Source organism: Tachysurus vachellii, chromosome 1, assembly GCF_030014155.1.
Source record: "Tachysurus vachellii isolate PV-2020 chromosome 1, HZAU_Pvac_v1, whole genome shotgun sequence".
Taxonomy (NCBI): Eukaryota; Metazoa; Chordata; class Actinopteri; order Siluriformes; family Bagridae; genus Tachysurus; species Tachysurus vachellii.
This window is the reverse complement of record NC_083460.1, coordinates 2562044-2580052: the sequence shown is the minus strand read 5'-3', so window position 1 is coordinate 2580052 and position 18009 is coordinate 2562044. Positions and strand designations below refer to the sequence as shown.

The window sequence follows — 18009 nt, the reverse complement described above, 5'->3', positions numbered from 1 at the left end:
GATCCCGGTGAGGAAACACCTGTTTATAATGGACATCTCGTCAGTAATAACAGGATATAACTCAAACTGCATGGACTAAAAAATATAAAGTGATGTTTATTTATAATACGTCTACGGTATAAGAGGAATAAAACATCAGAAAATAATTATACTGTGCTTTATTGCACCTTCCTGTTGTTGATTACTTTCCCTTAACACCAGGAGTGTTGATTCTTTATTTATTAGTGAGTAAAAAAAGGCTTTCACGAAGACTAAAGCATCTGCATTAGGACCATGAAGACAGGCTGCTCTGCTTCTCTCATCATGTAATATATTTAGCAGTGCAGTAATTCTGGTGTGTGTGTGTGTGTGTGTGTGAGAGAGAGAAAGAGAGAGAGAGAGAGAGAGAGAGAGAGAGAGAGAGAGAGAGTGTGTGTGTGTGTGTTTGAGAGAGAGAGAGAGAGAGAGAGAGAGTAAGAGAGAGACAGTGTGTGTGTCAGAGAGAGTGTGTGTACTGTATGTGTGTGTGAGAGAGAGAGTGTGTGTGTGTATGTGAGTGTAGTATATGAAGGACTCTGCAGCACTAGAAGTCTACAGACCTGTGAGTTTGCCCGATCAGACAGTTTTGATATCTCTCTCTCTCACACACACACACACACACACACACACACACAGTGAGCTAGATATATGCTGTGTAAGGTTACAGACTCGCTGTTCATCAGCAATGCGCGCTCAGCCTGCAGTGATGAGCTTCTCCAGAAGGAGGCAGTGACTCTCTGTATCAACGTGTCCAGGCAGCAGCCCTGTCCTTCAGCACGTGTCAGCACTCTGCGCGTGCCCGTTTACGACGACCCCAACGAGGACCTGCACGCGCACTTCGATCGCTGCGCTGACGTCATACTCCGTGAAGCTGCGCGCGGCGGCCGCACGGTCATCTACTGCAAAAATGGCCGCAGTCGCTCTGCCACAATATGTATCGCCTACCTCATGAAGCATCAGAGCTTGTCCTTAACCGAAGCGTATGAGGTAGACTTCTGTAGGACATGTTCACACTTTCCCTCGCGAGTCGATTCTTTTAGAAGGAGCGAATCGGTTCTATTAAGTGAACCTCGTAGGATATGTTTTTTTTTTTTCTTTTTTAATGATTGTTTTTATAGATGTAGGCAGTGCTTATAATCTTCTCCTTTATCACTTCGGCTCTGTTCAGACTCTTTTGATTGTCTCTATTAGTAACGATGATGTGTCGGCTCTCTGACTCGTCTCATTTAGATGAACCACGAGAGCCGACACATCACCGTTACTAAAGGAGACACAGTCGAAATACTTGATAAGTCCTAACAGAGCCCACATGATAAAGAAAAAGAAGGAGATAAAATGAATCGCAGCTACAAAAATAAGAATAAAAGAAATAACTGCTCACATATGCGAGTCTTCTCACGTTTCATTTAGATGAACCGTGAGAGCCGACTCTCATTTTGAGTCGTTTGGTCTTTCTTTATGCTTTAAGCGGTTTTTACTTTTCTTGAAATGTGCCTCAACTATCTGTACTATCTACTATACTATCTGTGCCTCAATTACTCCCCTATTTGTTTCATCAGGTGGTGAAAAAAGCTCGTTCAGTGGTGGACCCAAACCCAGGCTTTAGGGCCCAACTGGAGCGATACGAGCAGGAGCTGAAGACCAGGAGGTCAGAAAGCAGCAGTCTGAATATCTTGCCATCTTAAAACAAACAAACAACAAGCTCGTCATCGAGGCTCCTGTTGATCTTATTTCATTTCAAATTGATGCAAACATAGCATAGATATTAGTTTGGATTAAAACCACATATGAAACCGTGTACTGGTGTCTTCATATTTTTGTAGGTTCCACAATTGACTTTAACATTATTCCTGACTTTTATACTCAGCTTTTCAAATAACTTAAATGCATGTTAGCTGCTATGTAAATCAAAATCAATAAAACACTACAGGTTGTTCTATTGAAAATATACCCATTAATGACATGGATTTAACACAAACGCCTGCGGTTTAGACACCTTTCACTTCAGCTACTATTTCACCGAAGACGTAGATCACAAAATAAATCTAATATCTCTTAAACGATGTGTAGTTCATAGTGGCCACGTTCACACTGCAGGTAAAAGTGGCCCAAATCTGATTTTTTTGGGGTCAAGTGACCAGGTCAGACTTATTCAGGAGTAGTGTGAACACTCAAATCTAGCCCAGATCTGATTATTTCAAATCAGATTCAGACCACTTCCATATGTGGTCCTGAATCAGACCCAAATCTGATTTTTTCCAATGTGGCCACAGTGTGAACAACCGAGGCGGATTTTATGTGACTTTTACGTCGATCTACATCGACATCCGTCACAATTATGCGCCGGCGAGTGCGCACACAAACATGACTACGCCTACAAAATGGATCAAATAATCAAAAGTTGCACAAGACATCCAAAAATTTTCAAAACACTGTGTCTCTGTGCCGCCATTACACAATGCCTACTTCCTCCAAAAATGCTTACTTCCTCCATAACCTCGCCGACTTTAGCGCAACGGCGTGCTGCGTGTGACGTCATTGTCATTGTTCGTTTGTGCATGCGGGTCAGTTCGAAACAGCAAACAGTTCACACTGGTATCTGATATAGGCCACATTTTAAAAGGTAATGTGAACAGCCAAACAAAAAAATCAGATCTGAGCAAAATATCCGAATTGAGCATTAAGACTTGCAGTGTGAACGTGGCTTATGTCTTTATTTAATGCATGGGTGAGGAACCAATGAGGCCCCACAGGAGTGGATATTGTGTGTAGTCAGTGATTGTATATGAATCATAATCTTTGTACTTTTATTTAAACAGAACAAGATTTTTCTGCAACTACTTGAAAGTCAAATCAGAGATAATACACTGACAGTCAGAAGTTTTTTGTATACCAGAAATGGGCAGAAATGAGAAATTGAATGGAAAAATCTAGATCAAATTAAAAAATCTTTTTGTTTTCTCTAACAAAGAATCACAGCCTGGTTTAATAATTTTAGACACTTTATCTGTAATCAGAATTAGGTTATATTTCCCCAGTAATCTGTGCAACTCATCATAGTCATGATACTTTTAAATGGCTTTCCTAATTAATTGCACAGTAGAGATGACATTGATTTGATATTAAAGTCCAAGGGGTTGTTTGAACGATGTTTTAAACGATATGAAGGTCAGAGCCGGACCAATGGGATTCGATCACGGCTGCTTTTTCACGATATTGATCCACTCCATATAGTTGGAGACTTTGGTGTAGATGCCCAGTTTGTCTATGTGGCCACATCCCTCGCCCCAGGATACGAGGCCGATGAGGAACCACGTGTTGCGGTACAGCGTCATCATCGGGCCGCCGCTGTCTCCACTGCACGCGTCTTTAATGCTCCCAATGGTGCCGGCGCACAACACATTCTCCGTCAGGTTGTTGACCATGTGATGCGCGCACTCGGATTGCTCCATCAGTGGCACTTTGATGTGTTTGAGATCCGAGCTGTATGGGATTGTCCCTTCTTTATCCGTGCCCCATCCTGTCACCACCGTTATTGTGCCGTTGAGGTGGAGCACACGCTCGGCCATATCTTGACTCGGCAGACACGCAGGGACGATGTACGTGCTGAAGGTTACAGGTGATTCCAAGCGTAGCAGAGCTATGTCGTTGTCTGCCCTCAGGCTGTTGTACTTTGGATGGGGGACGGTTTTCACCACACGAATGGTGACCTCAGATCCTTCGAACTCGAAACGTTTGTAGTCACCTAAAGTTGATTATCTTTCAGTTAGAAAGCATTTGCATCCAACATTTGGCCATCCCATAATCACAAGACCAGTGTTCTATGACATCTTCACAAATGTAGACCAAATTAGTTCTGACCAATCAATCAATATACTTATTTGGCTTCATGTTAGTGTTTTATAGATCACAGTCTGGTGAAAACAAACCAGTAAGTATAACTTAGAATGACATTAAAGCCACAAAAGCTAGTAATCCAGCTAGCAAGCAATTGAGAGATAAGAAATGAGCTACAGCAACCATGAAAGCAGATCAAGCTTCTTTATTTGTGTGGCTGCTGTGGGCTTGGTCAAGGGTAAAGGCAGTCATGGAGAGCAGACGGATGAGAGAATAGCTACACCTATGCCCCTTTTCCACCGAGGCAGTTTGAGTGCTGGTTCGGAGCCTAATTTGGAACCAGTTCTTTCTTTTTCGTCAGCCAAACCACCGGCTCTGAACCAGGAAAAGTGGTTCTTAAGTAGCACCAAAACGTTGCTGGTCTAGACTTAAGAACCGCTTGTGTTAGGGGCTGTGGGCGGGGCTGTGGGCGGGGCTACTGTTAGCGCATTTGATAATGTACCTTAAGTATACTAATGTTTAATACACTTTTACTTTACCGCGATATGATACATTATCAGCACACATGATAGTAGGTAGCTACATGCTAAGGCTAACTTTTTTCTGTGTTAATGATAAAATAACGTTATGTATTTTCTCGATAACAACCTCCGTTTATACAGATTACATGGAGCTGCACGTACACGTTGGATTCGCCACGTTTGGGTGTTAATGTAGGTTCACAAAGCCATGAGCATTAACAGTAAAGCAACATCCACCATTGTTGATGTGTTTGTGTTTGTCGCTGCTGCGCTAACGTTGCTGTGTAACGTGACACGTATACAGTGACGTCAGACTCGGCTTTGTGATGCTCTCTAACCGGTGGAAAGACAAACCGGTTCTTAGAAGGTTCGCCAGTGGAACCAACTTTGAACCAGCACCAGCACTAGCTCTGAACCAGCACCCGGTTCTTTTTGGTGGAAAAGGGGCACTACTGTATGTGTGGTTTGAAGAGGAATAGAAGCATGTAAGTAAGCAAGCGACTCCCTCTCTACTTCCTAGCTGGCATGTTACCATGTCCCAGCTGTTAATCTGTTAAAATGCCAGCCAATGAAATGGCTGCATGATCCAGAACAAAAGGCTCCTTATGGGTTCTAGAGTTCCAAAAAAGGCTCTTGTTAGAACCCTTTCATAAACAGAGAGGTCATTATTAACAACTGACCAAAAGCAAATTATCCACATAAAAAAATCCTGAAACAAACCCAGTCTGACAGCGAAGCGGTTGAATCCCTCGAGACAGTGAGCGGCAGTGAGAACCCAGACTTCGTCGATCAAGACGCCACCGCACTGAAATTTTCCTCTGGAATTTAAAATAAGAGCCTGGGAAGGAAAGAAAATACAAATGGCACCATTTTGAAAAGCGATCTCTCCGTCATAAACATGAATGAAGACATTTCTTTGGTGAGGTGTAGGCTGCATTTACTTTGAGTCATATCACCATGGAGACAACAGAGGATCGACAAATCAGTTCGGTTAACAAAAAACACGTCCTGCTTAGCTAAAATCTTAGCCTTAAATAATAGCTAAAGAAAATTGTAAATCTAAGCTGTAACAATAAAAAAAATAATAATATAATACCACAATCAATCCACAGTTTGGAAAAAATTCTTCTATGTGCAAGTAAACCTGTGGTTATGAGCCCCGCCCCCAAACCAGACCAGAATCAGACACAGTGTTTGGGCCTAATGTGGGTGATGCCTTAATTTTAAAAAAATGTTATTACTAAGGCATTCTTAATAGGTTACTCTCACTCACTCATTTTCTACCGCTTATCCGAACTACCTCGGGTCACGGAGTGCCAACCCATCGCAGGGCACACACACTCTCATTCACTCACGCAATCACACACTACAGACAATTTTCCAGAGATGTCAATCAACCCTCCATGCATGTCTTTGGACCGGGGGAGGAAACCGGAGTACCCGGAGGAAACCCCCGAGGCACGGGGAGAACATGCAAACTCCACACACAAAAGGTGGAGGCGGGAATCGAACCCCCAAGCCTGGAGATGTGAGGCAAACGTGCTAACCACTAAGCCACCGTGCCCCCTCTTAATAGGTTAATTTCATTTAAAAAATTTGAACCAAATGATCATTATGAAGCATCCACATACCTGCCATGGACTCTCCCCCCTTTTTCCAACTTCTCCACCGACGAGCCAAGGCTGTAAACCCTCAGTGGGCTTCGATCTGTAGGATGACTTAGCGATCAGAATCTGTCCACAAGACTGCTGATCTGGAAATCAGAGACAAACACGTGACAATTTACCAACACATGGACAATATTAACAATACGGAGACCTGGAATGTTAAATTCATCCACAGCAAGAAAATCTGTGTGTCCTCACTTTTTGGAAGGCACTGTTTGAAATCTTCATGGAGCGCGTATCCATAAATACAGCTGCAGTAGCGTCCGAGCTTGTCTTTCCTCACATGGCAGTCATGATCACAGTCGCCGTTGTCCACCGAGCAGTTCGTATGTGTGCTATCTGGAGATCAAATCAGTGATTCAGGATTAAGCCGTTGCATACGTGTGAAATCCTGAAAAAGCTTTAGGTTTAGATGAAGATGCCACAGTTTACCTTAAATAAACCAGACACTCACCTTCATACATGGACCAGAACCTTAACTGTAAGAGAAGATGAGCAGACATGATCCAATGTTGCATTGTGAAGGAGCACAGATCATAAAGAAGAATCGTAAGATGATAAAGAAGTGACTAACCGTAGCCTCCTTGGTCTTGTAGATCTCTTTAGCCTCTTCGAAGTCACACCGCTCTTCCATACACTCTCGCTCCAAGGATGGAGCCTTGAGCTCCTCCAGCATGGAATTGGCTCTTCTGGAGCGCAGAAGCATGTGAGCCTCTGGACTGCTGTAGAAAACTGAGACATACAGTAAAAAAAAAAAATCATCAGCCTTATATCTATAGGGTCTGATTTCATATCCTGGAATATAGAGGAAACAATATGGATATATTATATTATTTGAAAGTGATGTGACAAACGGCTAAGTACGGTGACCCATACTCAGAATTTGTTCTCTGGATTTAACCCATCCAAAGTGCACACACACAGCAGTGAACACACACACACCGCGAACACACACCCGGAGCAGTAGGCAGCCATTTATGCTGCAGCGCCCGGGGAGCAGTTGTGGGGGTTCAGTGCCTTGCTCAAGGGCACCTCAGTTATGGCCGGCCCAAGACTCGAACCCACAACCTTAGGGTTAGGAGTCGGACTCTGTAACCATTAGGCCACGACTTCACCAAAACAGGAACCTACGGTTAGTCACACTTCTTTATCATCTTACGATTCTTCTTTATGAAGATTTGAATAGGAAGTGATTTATTTATTTATTTGTTTGTTTGTTTGTTTGTTTATTGTTTGTCATAAGGCTTGATGGTGTGTATTGTTCTGAGTTGCACAAGCACAATTTTTTTTTTTATTTCATGTTGAATTTCAAACAAGGCTCTTAAAGGGTTGCCAGATTTCAGCAAAGTTCCCATTTTCTGAACTACAAACATCCCAAACAAATAAGCCACTGGATTTTTTTTTCCCGTTTGTTTGTTTTTGTAAGGCTTTGCATGTAATAACATCTAACAGTGGTATGAACATATCTCCGATTTATTCATAGATCTGACGCTACAGATTTATAGTGTAGATCTGCCAAATAAATGAATAAAACAAAGATAAAAAAACAAATACAATATGAACAAAGAAAAAAAAACACGAATGGTTTCAATATAAACACAGAATAAGCTAATATTTTATTATGTTATTTATGTTTTTAGCCATATTTTAATATGTTATTAATGTTTTTTTGACCAAAGCTTCAAAAACATTTTTTTTGCATATGTATGTTTTGTATAATAAATTTTCAGGTCATACCTGACGTACAGACAGTAGAAGAAGCCCAGAGGAAAATCATTGAAAAGCAAAGAAAAATCGCCCTCCCCATGGTCACTGCGGACGTAACAAACATAACGGCACTTAAATCTACGTTAGAATTTATTAAATTAATAATATTTCTACAGCAACATTTCAGAAATACAGAGAACATATTAAACATAACAGAACGAGTTTGGGATTGGAGTGGAGTGGGAAATAATTTCCTCTACATCTCCGTTGATATGTTTGATAATACAGATCCGAAAGTCTTACTAGATAGCAGATCTGAGCAAAAACCCAGAAAACCAGTCTTTGTTTCTTTCTCGCACGAGATCTAGATGGAGAAATAGAGGTGTCAGAAATCATCTAAAAGCTGCTTCTTAAAATTTCATCATCAGTTTCCAAGAAATCTAAGCACATAGACCCTCAGAGATAAAATATCCACACGCTTCTGAACGTAAATCCCGATAAATAATGAAGTAACCATTTTACTTACATGCTGAATAATAAAGATCAGGGATCCTGAAGGTTCTGTTTAAATTGTGTTAATGACTGACTAATGCGTGGACTGCGAGTCGGCTCCTGCCCTCTAACCCCTGGACAGAGAATTTCAGTGCTTTGCACCCATTTGAGAAAGCCATGACATGATAACCGGGCTATAACATTGTCATAAAGTCTAAAGCACTATAAAGAGAAATTCACAATCAAATTATAACATTGAATTTTTGTTGTTTAGTTTATTTAGAAAAACCAAATGTTTTTCAAACCGATGTTATGGCATGTTAACGTTAAGGTTTGTTAAATTTATTTTTATTTCATTAGTAATCTTCACTCACTCATTTTCTACCACTTATCCGAACTAGGATACACCCTGGACGGAGTGCCAACCCATCACAGGGCACACACACACACACTCTCATTCACTCACACAATCACACACTACGGACAATTTTTCCAGAGATGCCAATCAACCTACCACGCATGTCTTTGGACCGGGGGAGGAAACCGGAGTACCCGGAGGAAACCCCCGAGGCACGGGGAGAACATGCAAACTCCACACACACAAGGCGGAGGCGGGAATCGAACCCCCAACCCTGGAGGTGTGAGGCGAACGTGTTAACCACTAAGCCACCGTGCCCACCATTATTAATCTTATCTTGTTTTAATAATTAAAAGATAATTCTAGATTAATTTCTCAGCCATTTTTTCACTATATCACCCCAAGTATGTTTTTTTTAAGAATACAAATATAACTTTAAACAATGAAGTGAATAAAATAAACCTCGTTACTAATAACTGATGTGTTGGTGTTACTGTGTTGGTCCTCAGAAGTTAATGATGGGAAACTGGATTACACACGGATTACAATTCATTACTACTGTTTTGTTTTTTTTTAGAATAACTTTATTTACAAAAAACTGAAAAGTATTTTAATGGAGAATATTTGTTAATTTGGTTTAAAAACACATTTTATTAGGGAAAAAAACAGTAGGTCATTTGGCTTGTAATGTAGGGTGAAGACGAGGGAAGCAAGCACGGACATGAATGATCCAAGGGACTAAAGTCTTAATAATTCATAGTTGCACTGCCTGAGAGTCTAATTATTGTCTTCAAACAGCCAGTTAACAAGTTTTCACGTCTATAGCCCTATTTGGACGGGATTTTAGTTTTACGTGGGGACGTGGGGGTAAAGTAATTATTACCAGAGCTTCTGTGTGATTTTAGTCTCGTCCGAATGTGCCATCTCGGTAATCATTACGGACAATGTCAGTAAAGATTACGGCGACTTTTACCTTCTGTAAAAAGGTCCGGAAAAATTACCTCAGGTAATACTAATCCCGTCCGAATAGACCCGCTGTAAATATGTACAGTAAAATTCCGTCATTTCCTGTTTAAAAGTAGTTTTTGGCGCGTTTTGCAAGCATGGAGGCGCCATGTTGTCTGTTTGCGCACATGATAACAGGAAGCAACGTCATACGCACATGACGACAAGGAGGTTACTGTGGTGCGTAAAGCGAGTTACCCCTCCCACTTCTGCTAGTTTTACTGAGATGTCTTTTCCCGTGCGAATTGGCCAATTAATATTACAGACGTCCTGAGGTAAAATTGCACTACTCCACGTTCCCACGTAAAACTAATCCCATCCGAATAGGGCTTATGCCTAACTAAAGACAGAACTAAATCTGATATGATATGCAGATGAGAGTTGGACCAATGGGATTCGATCACGGCTGCTTCCTCACGCTATCGATCCACTCCAGATAGTTGGAGACTTTGGTATAGATGCCCAGTTTGTCCGTGCGGCCACATCCCTCACCCCAGGATACGAGGCCGATGAGGAACCACGTGTTGCGGTACAGCGTCATCATCGGGCCGCCGCTGTCACCCTTGCATGCGTCCTCGATGCTCCCGATTCTGCCGGCGCACAACACGTTCTCCGTCAGGTTGTTGACCATGTGGTGCCCGCACTCGGATTGGTCCATCAGTGGCACGTTGATGTGTTTGAGATCTGAGCTGTATGGGATTGTCCCTTCTTTTTCTTTGCCCCAGCCTGTCACCACCGTCATTGTGCCATTGAGGTGGAGCACGCGCTCGGCCAGATCTTGACTCGGCAGACACGCAGGAACGATGTACGTGTTGAATGTTACGGGCAACTTTAAGCGCAGCAGAGCTATGTCGTTGTCCATCGTTAGTCTACTGTATTTTGGATGTGGGACGGTTTTCACCACGGAAAGGGTGACCTCGGATCCTTCGATCTCGAAACGTTTGTAGTCACCTAAAAGTGATTTTGATAAAAAAAAACAAACAAACACATGGATCAGTTCAAAGTGAGCGGCTGACTATATCACGTCCTAGCCAACGAGTGCTGGAGTAGGGAGGGGTAAGGGCCATGCTCAAAAGCCCAATGGTGCAGTTTGGCAGCGCTCAAACCCCAATCCTCTGAGCAACAATCCAGAACCTTATCCATTTGCGCCACCACTGCCCACAGTGAGCAGTAGTTTAAAAACTCATTAAGATTATTAAGTGTGATAATGTATGCTGATAAGACAAGGCATGTTAGAGAGGGCAAGCAGACCACTATTCGGCAGGAGGAGGTTTTGCGAAATATCCAGGAGGAGAATTGGTGGGTAATGAGTGATGGGCTACACTTGCGGGAGGTTTACAGCGCACTGCCGAATGGGTAACCATGGAAACAGGCTGCAGGAAACCACTCACATGGGCAGACACTCACTTATTACCTGCTCATACCTCCCTCTCTGCTTCACACTCACTCTTAATCTACCACCAATGATCTAGCAACCTCTCTACCAAACACCTACATGATCCAGAATGGACTACAGCAACTAACACTATTGGAGAAAAAAGTGTTCCTTAAGGTTCTTCGGCTCAGCTAGTTTCTAACAAATTCCTAACGAATTGAAAACCCACTCAGGTTGTTGGATGGTCAATGCCTACAAATGAACAAACAAATGAACCATAAAACACAAACCCAGTCTGACTGAGAAGAGGCTGAATCCCTCGAGACAGTGAGCAGCAGTAAGAACCCAGACTTCATCAAGCAGGACGCCACCGCAGTGAAATTTTCCTTTGGAGTTCAATATAAGAGCCTAGCGAGGAAGCACAAATACAAACGACACCATGTTGAAGAGCTCTGATGCAGTTTTGATGTGAATCAGAAACGTAAGTGACCACTTGCAGAAAAAGGGTTTGGAAGAAAACCTGAGATTCTGAGCTCCACCCAAATCACAACTTATGAAATATCTAGAAATTAAAAAAACACGATTTCCCTCCAGATTTCTACATTTTTTTCCCTTCTTCTTTATACCTGCCAAGGACTCTCTCCCCTTTTTCCAACTTCACCCCCCATGATCCAAGGCTGTAGACCTACAATGGGCTTCGATCTGTAGATCGATTTAAGGATCAGAATCTGTCCACAAGACTGCTGACCTGCAAGTCAGAAACAAACACATGGACAATATTAACAATATAGAGACCTGAAAGGTTAAATTATTCTACAGCAAGAACATCTGTGTGTCCTCACTTTTTGGAACGCACTGTTTGGAGTCTTCCTGGAGCACGTATCCATTAATACAGCTGCAGTAGCGTCCGAGCTTGTCCTTTATCTCGTGGCAGTTGTGGTCACAGCCTCCGTTGTCCACCGAGCAGTTGGTGTGTGAGTTAACTGAAGGTCAAATCAGTCTCAGAATACCAGTGTTGTGCTAGTTACTAAGAAATAGTAACTAGTTACCTTTACTAGTTACTTCATTCAAAAAGTAACTCAAATACTTTGTTGATTACTTTCACCAAAAAGTTACTGTTAAAAGTCATTTTTTAGTTACTTTTTTAAAGAACGTTCTTTAATGCTCCCTTTAATGCCCTTTTATGCGTTATGGTCTATACAAACACAAAACTGTTTGTTGATCTGTCCCTGGCTAACAGTCCGGTTAAAATCTAATTGCAGTCGTTTGGCTTGAGGGGCTTGTCTCACTTCGAGTGTGTCCACCGACACAGGGTTAGCTCCTAGCTTCGTCGAGGCGTGTAGTTTCTACCTCCAGATTGGAGTTGTTGTTTATCGCAGTAGACAGGACCTTCGAACCAGACACAGCTTACATTTGACTAAAAGGTTTTTGTCTTTATGCTCAACTAAAGTGCTATAATAAGCATATTTCCACTTTTAGAAACTCGTCTTGCTCTCGCCTCGACTCGCCATTACTGCCGCACATACTTGAATAAACGGAAACACGCCAATTTCTCGTTATTTTCATGTATGCTGGAGATTTCCGTGTTGGAAAGGAAGCACTTGATTGTTTATTGTTAGCTGCTAATGGCGAAACCTTAAAGGCAGGGTCTCAGATTTTTGAGAAATGCTTCAGAAAACTGAGTCGGGCCGATATTAAACAAAAATCAAAACAAAAATCAAAACAAATGTGTAGCCAATGAGCAGAAAGGGGTGGGCTTGTTAATATGGGTAGAGATAGTGTTCAGTGCGCATGTGTGACATTAGCAGAAAGCGGTTTTAACATTGACATGGAGGATAAAAACAAAGAAAGAAAGAGAAGAAAGGCTTACGATAAGGTAAGAAGTAGGACGTGTTAATATAGGATCAGCTTTCCAGCGCTGGAGAGAACTGAAGGAGCAGGAAGTTGGTCACATATTCACAGATTGGAGTTTCCTGAGTCAATAACTCCTGAGCTAAACGCTGTTACTACACAAATAACACCTCTTTTCTATCGTAGTAATGTAGAGATGCAGCTACAACCGTGTTTTGTGTTGTAACAGCGTTTAGCTCAGGAGTTATTGACTCGGGAAACTCCAATCTGTGAATATGTGACCAACTTTACTTAAGATGCCGAGGCGCTTTTTTCCTTCTCGATAGGTGAGTAACGTTGGTTTTGTTTTGTTACACAGAACTAATATATGCCTTTGTCCTTTACATGATTATGCTTGTGTGTCATTTTTGCTTGTTTGTTTATCTGCAATCGTATTGTTCTTCCCTTCAGCTACTGTATGATAAAGACACATTTCTTTCCATTAGTTGCCTGGGTTACGTATGTATGTGTGGGCGGAGCTATCAATACAGGGGTGGGACCCGTTTGGGTTAGGGACGTATTTGTTTTGGTGATTTCAAATGTTGACATTGGATTTCAAAAATCGGAGACCCTGCCTTTAACTCTGACGTTTGAGATTGTGGATTTTTTTCTCCAGTTAAACTCCGCTAGCACTGCGCTAGCAATAATAATAAGAGCGAAAACACAGATCCAACAGACGAATTAGTTCCAGACTGGCTGAACACATGACAAATATTTTATTATGAACAGGATAGGGTGTTGCTTTCCCATTGCTACAAGATTTTCCTGGAATTCAGACTCACCCAGATGACAGCGTTTTCCTTCATAGCCAGGGTTGCAGATGCAAATGTACTTCTGGAACTGATCCACACAAACTCCGTTCTCACAGGCATTTGGGATGCACTGGTTCCCGTCTAGCATGTAATAAACAATAACACACGTAGGCAGATACAACAGCGTTGGAATTGGAATAAATTGAATAAAACTGACACTCACCTGTATACACCGTCCAGAACGTTAGCTGTAGGAGCAGGAGAACAGACATGATCACCGGGAGGCATTGTGAAGATCGACAGAATAAGATGAAGAACACACAGTCGACTCACCGTGGCCTCTCTGGTCTGGTAGATCTCTCTAGCTTCCTCGAAGTCGCACCGCTCCTCAATACACTCTCGCTCCAAAGATGCAGGCTTGAGTTCTTCCAGAAAGCTGTTCGCTCTTCTGGAGCGCAGGAGCATGTGTGCTTGTGGAGGGCTATGAAAAACTGATTCATACTATTACAATCAGGAGAGTTGTATTAAGTTTTTTTTTCAACAGTAGAAATCTATGATGTGTAATATTTTCCACACTAGGCAGAAAAGCAACTCATCACTTCTGGCTATTAATCAATAAGTGACTAGCCTTGCTTCCTATTTTAATGCGAGCTATTATTATTATTATTCATTCATTTTCTACCGCTTATCTGAACTTCTCGGGTCACGGGGAGCCTGTGCCTATCTCAGGCGTCATAGGGCATCAAGGCAGGATACACCCTGGACGGAGTGCCAACCCATTGCAGGGCACACACACACACTCTCATTCACTCACACACTATGAACAATTTTCCAGAGATGCCAATCAACCTACCATGCATGTCTTTGGACCGGGGGAGGAAACCGGAGTACCCGGAGGAAACCCCCGAGGCACGGGGAGAACATGCAAACTCCACACACACAAGGCGGAGGCGGGAATCGAACCCCCAACCCTGGAGGTGTGAGGCGAACGTGCTAACCACTAAGCCACCGTGCCCCCCTTTATTATTATTATTATTATTATTATTATTATTAGGGGTCAAGCCCCGAAGGGGCGTAGACACCTATTGTTATCGTTAGTTTTCTTATTATTATTATTCTTCCGTCTTCCGCCATTGAAGTCAATGGCAGCCCATAGAACCGTACGTAGGAAAGTTATGAAATTTGGCACACATGTACAGGCCAGTCTTAGAAGTTACTGTAGCAACTTTGGTGTGTCTAGCTCAAACCGTCTAGCGCCACCAACAGTCCAAATACCCAATTTTGTGCTGAATCGTAAGGCCTAGAGGCAAAATTCTTGCAACATCAGAATCAGAATCAGAATCAGAAAGGTCTTTATGAGGGACACACACACTTACACACACATTTACACACACACACACACTTACTCACACTCGCACACTCACATACTCACACACACACTCTCACACACACACACAGAGACACACAGACACACACAGACACTCACACACACACTCACACACACACTCACACAGACGCACTCACATTCACACTCACACACACACTCACACACACACACACACAGACACTCACACACACACTCACACTCACACACACACCCTCTCACACACACACAGACACTCACACACACACACACAGACACTCACACTCACACAGACACACACACTCACACAGACGAGGAACACACACACTTACACACACATTTACTCACACACTCGCACACTCACATACTCACATACAATCACATACACACAGATTTACACACACACACACACTCTCATGCACACTCTCACACACACACACACTCACACTCACACACACACACACACTCACACACACACACAGACAAACACACACAGACACACACTCACACTCACACACACTCACACTCACACACTCACACAGACACACACACGCACTCACACACAGACACACACACACTCACACAGACACACTCACACACACACACAGACACACACAGACACACACACACACTCACACTCACACACACACCCTCTCACACACACACAGACACACACAGACACTCACACACACACAGACACACACAGACACTCACACTCACACTCACACAGACACACACACTCACACAGACGAGGAACACACACTTACACACACATTTACACACACACTCGCACACTCACATACTCACACACACACTCACATACACACACATTTACACACACACACTCTCTCACACACACTCTCTCACACACACACTCACACACACACACACACACACACTTTATTGTCAAGTATGTTTTCACATACAAGGAACACACACACACACACACTGACACACACATTGACACACATACACACACAGACACACACTCACACTCACACTCATACACTCACACACACACACTCACACACACACTCACACACACAGACACACACAGACATGCACACAAACACACACACACAGAGACACACACACACACACACACTCACACACGCACACACACACACACACACACACACGGGGTCAAGCCGATCAGATGCGCTCAGAACATGTGGCTGATGAAACATACCAAGTTTCCACACTCGCACACTCACATACTCACTCGCACACTCACATACTCACACACATATTCACATACACACACATTTACACACACACACACAAACACACACACACACATAATCTCTCACACACACACACACACAGACACACTCACAGACACACACACATGCACACTCACACTCACACAGACACACTCACACACACACTTTATTGGCAAGTACGTTTTCACATACGAGGAACACACACACACACACACATTTACACACACACTCATTCACACTCGCACACTTACTCACACTCGCACACTCACATACTCACTCGCACACTCACACTCACATACACACACTCACAGTTACACACTCACTCACACTCACTCACACTCGCACACACTCACACTTACACACACTCACACTCGCACACTTACTCACACTCACACTTACACACACACTCACACACTTACACACACTCACACACACACTCACACTTACACACACTCACACCTACACACACTTACACACACATTTTGAATTTTCACGTTAAGTTCAGTATTTTACCAATACAATGCCATATCGCTACGAAACTTGGTATGGTTCATCAGCGACATGTTCTGAGCGCATCTGATCGGCTTGACCCCGGTATCGCTGCTTGCAGCTATATTTATTATTATTATTATTATTATCAGAATTGTAGATGAAATTAAGATTGGTGTATCTCTGGGAATAAAGAGATCAGAAAATCAAAAGAATTTCCTGTTTGTGGTGTTAAAATGGACGTTACACGTTATGTGCAAACAGACAAAATGCTAATTTTACACATAGTCCTAGTTTTATTTGAGTTATATTACAAATGACGGCATATCGTCTGTGCTCAGTTTTTTGTCCTCAATGTTTTTTCCACAGCATGCGACCTGATGAGGTTCTTTGTAAGTTGATAAAAATGCCTTTGTATTGCTTATATTCCCAAAGGGTGTCAATACTTTTGTACACACATGTAGAGAAGAGCTTCTTAGCAATTCCTGATCTACATAGATTTTTTTAATTTTGTAAAATACCTGGATTTAAAAAAAAAAAAAAGAGAAAAAGATTTTCAGGTCGTACCTGACATACAGCCAGCATGTGAAGCCCAGAGGAAGATCAACACAAAGCAGAGGAAAAGCGTCTTCACCATGGTCACTGAGGACGTAACGGACACGACAGGAACCCAAATCCTGCTCATTATTATTTATTTAATTAATAATAATCTTATAACAGCCGTGAAAGAACATTTTACAAATACTTGCGTACTTACAAGTAAATACGTGTTTCCTCTGTTTCCACCTCAGAGAAGATCTACAGTATGTGAACAAAAATGTTTCAGAAAGGACAGAAAATTTCAATGGTGTCCCTGGAAGTCCATGATCAGGTTTCCATCATTTATACCGAAACACATATGAAGGAACATCTGAACGTAAATCCAAATAAACAATCAGCCATTTTACTTACATGCTGAATAATAAAGAGCAGGGATGGTGGAGGTTCTGTTTAAATTGTGTTAATGACTGACGAATGTGCTTACACAGAGTCTGCTCCTGTCCTCTAACCTCTGGACAGCTCGCATTCAGAAATCTAAACCACTGGAGTGTAGTCTAAACACAAGAGGACAGATCTAATCAAATCTCTGATAGTGTTGTGTTTAAAAATGTGTATTTTGGGTTCATTTTCTGCCTGCTAGTGACTTCTGGCTAAATTTGTAGCTAATTAACAGATCTCTAATAAAAAAATCTTTTTGGATCAACATGCGTGTAACTCGTCTTTAGCTTAACGGCTAAACGGGAGCGATTTCATCTTTAAAACCTCAAAAAGT

The 18009-nt window shown here is 42.3% G+C and overlaps 3 protein-coding genes across 3 annotated transcripts; 1 reads left to right on the top strand and 2 right to left on the bottom strand.

Moving 5' to 3' along the window:
* The first annotated feature begins 574 nt into the window (after positions 1-574).
* Positions 575-1765, top strand: dusp28 (dual specificity phosphatase 28). Its single transcript, XM_060890534.1, has 2 exons — positions 575-1005; positions 1578-1765. The coding sequence occupies exons 1-2, from the start codon at positions 667-669 to the stop codon at positions 1701-1703; spliced, it is 465 nt and encodes a 154-aa protein (XP_060746517.1). The 5' UTR covers positions 575-666; the 3' UTR covers positions 1704-1765.
* Positions 1766-2931: 1166 nt separating this feature from the next.
* LOC132844334 (vitamin K-dependent protein C-like) lies at positions 2932-8411 on the bottom strand. Its single transcript, XM_060867667.1, has 9 exons — positions 8277-8411; positions 8054-8114; positions 7781-7855; positions 6618-6775; positions 6498-6522; positions 6242-6382; positions 6008-6129; positions 5097-5214; positions 2932-3763 (listed from the first exon to the last, which is right to left on the bottom strand). Coding segments are annotated over exons 2-9 (1191 nt in total). The 5' UTR covers positions 8055-8114; positions 8277-8411; the 3' UTR covers positions 2932-3212.
* Positions 8412-9223: 812 nt separating this feature from the next.
* Positions 9224-17730, bottom strand: LOC132844340 (vitamin K-dependent protein C-like). The gene is made up of 10 exons (XM_060867680.1): positions 17649-17730; positions 17455-17495; positions 17265-17339; positions 13956-14113; positions 13846-13870; positions 13653-13763; positions 11823-11963; positions 11607-11728; positions 11271-11388; positions 9224-10556 (listed from the first exon to the last, which is right to left on the bottom strand). The coding sequence occupies exons 3-10, from the start codon at positions 17332-17334 to the stop codon at positions 10006-10008; spliced, it is 1296 nt and encodes a 431-aa protein (XP_060723663.1). The 5' UTR covers positions 17335-17339; positions 17455-17495; positions 17649-17730; the 3' UTR covers positions 9224-10005.
* Between the last annotated feature and the right edge of the window lie 279 nt (positions 17731-18009).

Coding starts and splice junctions, on each gene's coding strand:
- dusp28 (XM_060890534.1), top strand. CDS start 667: ATGCTGTGTAAGGTTACAGACTCGCTGTTCATCAGCAATGCGCGCTCA. Junction 1,006..1,577: donor CCTTAACCGAAGCGTATGAG/GTAGACTTCTGT, acceptor TTGTTTCATCAG/GTGGTGAAAAAAGCTCGTTC.
- LOC132844334 (XM_060867667.1), bottom strand. Junction 6,383..6,497: donor GTTCTGGTCCATGTATGAAG/GTGAGTGTCTGG, acceptor TTTGATCTCCAG/ATAGCACACATACGAACTGC. Junction 3,764..5,096: donor CCGCTTCGCTGTCAGACTGG/GTTTGTTTCAGG, acceptor AATCAACTTTAG/GTGACTACAAACGTTTCGAG.
- LOC132844340 (XM_060867680.1), bottom strand. CDS start 17,334: ATGGTGAAGACGCTTTTCCTCTGCTTTGTGTTGATCTTCCTCTGGGCT. Junction 11,729..11,822: donor CAAACAGTGCGTTCCAAAAA/GTGAGGACACAC, acceptor TCTGACTTGCAG/GTCAGCAGTCTTGTGGACAG. Junction 11,389..11,606: donor GGGGAGAGAGTCCTTGGCAG/GTATAAAGAAGA, acceptor CTTCCTCGCTAG/GCTCTTATATTGAACTCCAA.